Source organism: Protobothrops mucrosquamatus, unplaced genomic scaffold, assembly GCF_001527695.2.
Source record: "Protobothrops mucrosquamatus isolate PMUCROS unplaced genomic scaffold, P.Mucros_1.0 scaffold6267, whole genome shotgun sequence".
Taxonomy (NCBI): Eukaryota; Metazoa; Chordata; class Lepidosauria; order Squamata; family Viperidae; genus Protobothrops; species Protobothrops mucrosquamatus.
The window spans coordinates 102,344-106,894 of record NW_015392098.1 but is presented as its reverse complement, the minus strand read 5'-3'; the positions used below and the strand labels follow the sequence as shown (position 1 = coordinate 106,894).

At 56.9% G+C, this 4,551-nt stretch overlaps 1 protein-coding gene across 1 annotated transcript in view; it reads right to left on the bottom strand.

The window, feature by feature from the left end:
• LOC107300156 (transcription elongation factor SPT6-like) overlaps positions 1–4,551 on the bottom strand; it is a gene marked incomplete at its 3' end in the record, with an annotated part of 41,638 nt that overhangs the window by 23,285 nt on the left and 13,802 nt on the right. Inside the window, exons 4-8 of the mRNA XM_015829496.1 lie at positions 4,301–4,331; positions 3,887–4,160; positions 2,555–2,656; positions 934–1,050; positions 485–574 (exon numbers count right to left, since the gene is read on the bottom strand). Coding sequence (XP_015684982.1) covers positions 485–574; positions 934–1,050; positions 2,555–2,656; positions 3,887–4,160; positions 4,301–4,331 — 614 coding nt within the window. The remainder of the gene's footprint in view (positions 1–484; positions 575–933; positions 1,051–2,554; positions 2,657–3,886; positions 4,161–4,300; positions 4,332–4,551) is intronic.

The window sequence follows — 4,551 nt, the reverse complement described above, 5'->3', positions numbered from 1 at the left end:
TAGTTCCCCCATGGTGGCTCAGGAATTCTGGGAGTTGAAGTCCACGAGTCATGAAGGGGTCCATAGTTCCCCCAGGCTGGCTGAGGAATTCTGGGAGTTGAAGTCCACCAGTCATGAGGGGGCCATAATTCCCCCATGCTGGCTCAGGAATTCTGGGAGTTGAAGTCCACCAGTCATGAGGGGGCCATAGTTCCCCCATGGTGGCTCAGGAATTCTGGGAGTTGAAGTCCACCAGTCATGAAGGGGTCCATAGTTCCCCCATGCTGGCTGAGGAATTCTGGGAGTTGAAGTCCACCAGTCATAAAAAAGACCCAGGTTGCCTACCCCTGGGCTAGAGGTCGAGAGAGAGACCGAATCCGTTCTCGGAACGGCAGGGGACCACTTTTTCTTCCCCCCCCAAAGAGCCATCCACCTTGTAGGTTGGTGAACCCTGGACCAGAGAGAGCCCCCCTCCCCGATGTCCCCTCCCCACTCTGGTCCTCACCTTCTCGTCCCAGTGCCAGACTCTCCAGAGGTCGTTGATGTGCAGCTCGGGTTCCACGTACTCCTTCCGGTAAAAGGCGATGAAGGGGACCTGCTCCGGGGTGAGACGGTTTTATTAGGGGATGGAAGGGAGGCTGTGGGTGGGGGGACAGTCAAGAGGGGGGGGTCTCTGCGGGGAGGGGAGGGGCAGCTGTGCCCTGAAACCATCCTTAATCTGGGAGAGACGTTTTATGACTGCAGGGGAGGCTGTGGGGTGGGCAGTCCAGGGGTCTCTCCGGGGAAAGGAGGGGCAGCTGTGCCCGGAGACCATCCCTCCTCTGGGAAAGACGATGGAAGGGAGGCTGGGGGTGGGGGGGGGCAGTCCGGGGGTCTCTCCGGGGAGGGGCAGCTGTGCCCAGAGACCATCCTTAGTCTGACGGCTCTGCAGCAGCCGCGGCCCCTTCCACCTGCCTCAAAGTGTTGGTTCCTCATGAAGTTGAGGGCCTCCTTGATCTTCTGGATGGTGCTGGGCCCTTTGCGGCTGAAGCTACTGCTGCTCTGGCCACGGTCCAAGTAGTCCGAACTCTCCTGGGGAGAGAAAAAAGGTGGTTGGACCCCAAGAGCCCCCCGCAGCTCCTCTGGGGTCTTCCGAACGGGGCCGGCCGGCCCAAGGTCTCCGCGTCCATCGGGCCCTCGCCCTCCACATCAGTCAGCTGTCCCACCCCCCCAATCGAGGCACAAGCCCCACTGAAAGGGCGGGGAGCGGGTCAAGAGCCCAGAACGTGCTCCGAAGGCCCCGAGTTCCGGTGCCCTGCTTCACTCTTACGACGTGGCCCCAGTTTCCACCCAGCGAGGTGAGGCTTCCGGCTGGAGATTTATTTATTTGTTGTGCATATGATGTAGGGGCAGTGTTTCTCAACCTTAGCCCCTGGAAGAGGGGTGGACTTCAACTCCCAGAATTCCCCAGCCAGCGTTGCTGGCTGGGGAATTCTGGGAGTTGAAGTCCACCCCTCTTCCAGGGGCTAAGGTTGAGAAACTCTAGAGCACATGGATCACAGTAATGAAATGATATAGAGGGAGCACAGAATAGTAAGGTGAAAATAGACGTAGTCCCTTTTGGAGGGGGTTAGCGGAATTCCAAACGATCATATACAAGTTATAGGTTACTTTTTAAAATATGCCGATTCGTAAGGAAAGAATAAGTATCTAGGCTATTTGGCAGGACTTTGGAGCTGAAAGCGAGCAAACTCAGCCGGCAGGAGGTCTGCGGAGACGCTCCATCCTTCAGCTGACGGTTGTCCCAAAGGAGCTTTTTACCCCAAAAGGCAGCTGGACTTTGGTGGTTCTGTTTTTCCTGGAAAATGTTTTCCTTCTCGTCCAAGGAGCTTCTTCATTTCTTCAAACTTCCTTCCTCCCTTTTTTTCTCTTTCCTTCTCCCTCTTCCCTCCCTCCGTCATCCTTCCTTCCCCTCCCTCCTTCTTCTTCTTCTTCCTTCTTTCCTTCCTTCCTCTCCTTCCCCATCCCTTTCTTCCTCCCTCTTTCCTTCCTTCCTTCCTCATTCCCATCTCCTTCCCCTCCTTCCTTCCCCTTTTCCTTCCTTCCTTCCTCATTCCCATCTCCTTCCCCTCCCTCCCTCTTCTTCCTTCCTTCCTCTCATTCCCATCTCCTTCCTTCCTCATTCCCATCTCCTTCCCCTCCCTTCCTTCCTTCCCCTTTTCCTTCCTTCCTCACTCCCACCTCCTTCCCCTCCCTCCCTCCCTTTCTCTCTCTTTCTCCCTCTTCCCTCCCTCCCTCCCTTCCCCCAAGAAGTGAAAAAGCTTCTTGGATGAGAAGTGAAACGTTTTCAAGAGAAGAAAAAATAGCCTTTGGGGAAAAGCACCTTTGGGCCGGCCAACCAGCTGGAAGGCCCAGCACAAGAGATCTGGGGACTGTGTGTGTGTGTGTGTGTGTGTAGGAATGGCAGCCCGCCCCCCCCCCCCACTGCTTGGCTCAGGGCTCCAGAGGGCAAGAGACTCCTCAAGCCAGGCAGACTCTCAGGGGCTGCTGACCGGCCGGCCGGAAGGGCTCCCAGGGGGACGGGCGGGGGTCCTACCTGCAGGGAGATGGTGGGCATGGCGAAGGCGTTCCGGTAGATCCAGTCGGCTTCCTCTTCCAGCTCGTCGTCTTCCGCACTCTTGACGGGAATGGAGCGCAGCTGGAGGGAGGCAAGGGGAGAAGGGATGGCCTTGGAGACCCCAACCCCATTTTGCCCAGGCCCAGCCCTCCAGGGTGTAGCAAGGAAGGAAAGGTCAAAAGACCCTCTCCCCTAAAAGCCTGGTCTCTGTAGGGAATCGCAGGTAGTTCTCAAGTTACAACCGTTCGTTTAGTGAAAAAAGTGACTTGGGATCCTTTCTGCAGGTTGCCTTAATCTTCCTGCTCCAATAAGACTAAGTCTAAATTTGGAGGCTTGGCAACCAACTCATATTTATGACGGTCGCAGGGTCCCGGGGCCACGTGATTCTGAATAGCAACAGGGGAAGCCAGGTTCACTTAACAACTGTGTGACTAACTTAACTAACTGCAGTGTTTCACTTATCAACCATGGCAGGAAAGACCAGGGGTCCCCAACCCCCTGATCCGTGGACTGGCACCGGGCCGTGGCATGCCAGCAACCGGTCCGCACAAGCAAGCAAAGCCCCATCCACGGGATGCAGGCAGCACACAAAACCAGGCCCCCTCCGGTCCGCGGAAAAACCTCTCCCCACGGAACCAGCAGCCTTGGTGCCCAAAAGGTTGGGGACCCCTGAGATGCTAGACGACGCAGAGGGAAGCTAAGCCGTGTTAATAAACAGTGATAAGGACATCAGATGGGCTAAGAGGGGTTGGCTTAAGGCGGGCTTGTGGGTCAGTTGGCATAAACACCGGACAGGGGGTCCTCAACGATCATGATGGAGCCCAAGGTTTCTGCTGCTAAGTGAAACATTTCTTAAGTGAGTTTTGCCCCGTTTTACGACCTTCCTGGCGAATCCCTGCAGCTGTGAAGTTAGTCACACGGCTGCTAGGCGAATCTTGTCAGAGGATCGCCAAAGGGGATCCCCTGACCCCGGGATCGCGTGACCCCAGGAAACGGCAACCGTCCTAAATAGAAGCCCGTTGCCGAGGGTCTGAATTTGGATCACATGACCCGGCGGATGCTGCAAGGGTGGTGTGAAGGACGGTCGTAAGTCACAGCTTACACTTCCGTTGTAGCTTCGGTCAGTAAATGAACTGTGCTTAAGTCAAGGGCTCCCTGCCCCGTTGAAGGAGGGGCCTTCACCCCCCCAAGCAACTCTCCCCCTAGGGGTGGCTTCGCTGGGCACTGCCCCCGGGACAGGCCCCACTTCCTGGGACAAGGGGGAGGGGCTGAGGTGGGGGTGGGCCACGAGGAGGAGCGCCGCACCCTCACCTGGAAGCGCTCGGGCATGTCGGTCACCCGGATCTCGTTGTCCTGGTCGGTCAGGTGGCTGCTCTCCAGCTCGCTGGGCTCGTAGATCTCGAAGATGCTACGGCGACTGACCCGCTTCTTGGCCGTCTTCTTGGGCCGGACGCGGATCTCGCCCTCCGTATCTTCCGGCTCGTAGTCGTACTCGTCCTCCATCTCCTCATCGTATTCGTTGTATTTCTCAAACTCATCGTAGTCAAAGTCCACGCCGAAGATCTCCTGGGCTTCCTGCAAGGCTCTGTGGGAGGAAGCAGGGCCACCAGCTTCTCAAGAAGGTCCATAACCGGATTCAGCTGGTCCCATCCTTAATAGCCATGCCCCCAACGGAAACAGCACCTTCTCAAGAAGGTCCATAACCGGATTAAGCTGGTCCCATACCCAGGAACCATGTCCCCAATGGAACCACCACCTTCTCAAGAAGGTCCATAAGAAGGGTGGGGGGAGAGGGTGGGGGATTGAAGGAGGAGGGAGGAATTAGTACGGTCAGTGGGAGAGGCAGATATGGCGGGAGCAGAGGACCATATCAGGTTAGGGGAGCACGCACACGCTATTTACAAGCTTGTGGGCGCTCCGGTCCTCAGGTCTCCACTCGGTTTCCGGGAGACTTAGACCCTCCGGCCCGGGACCTT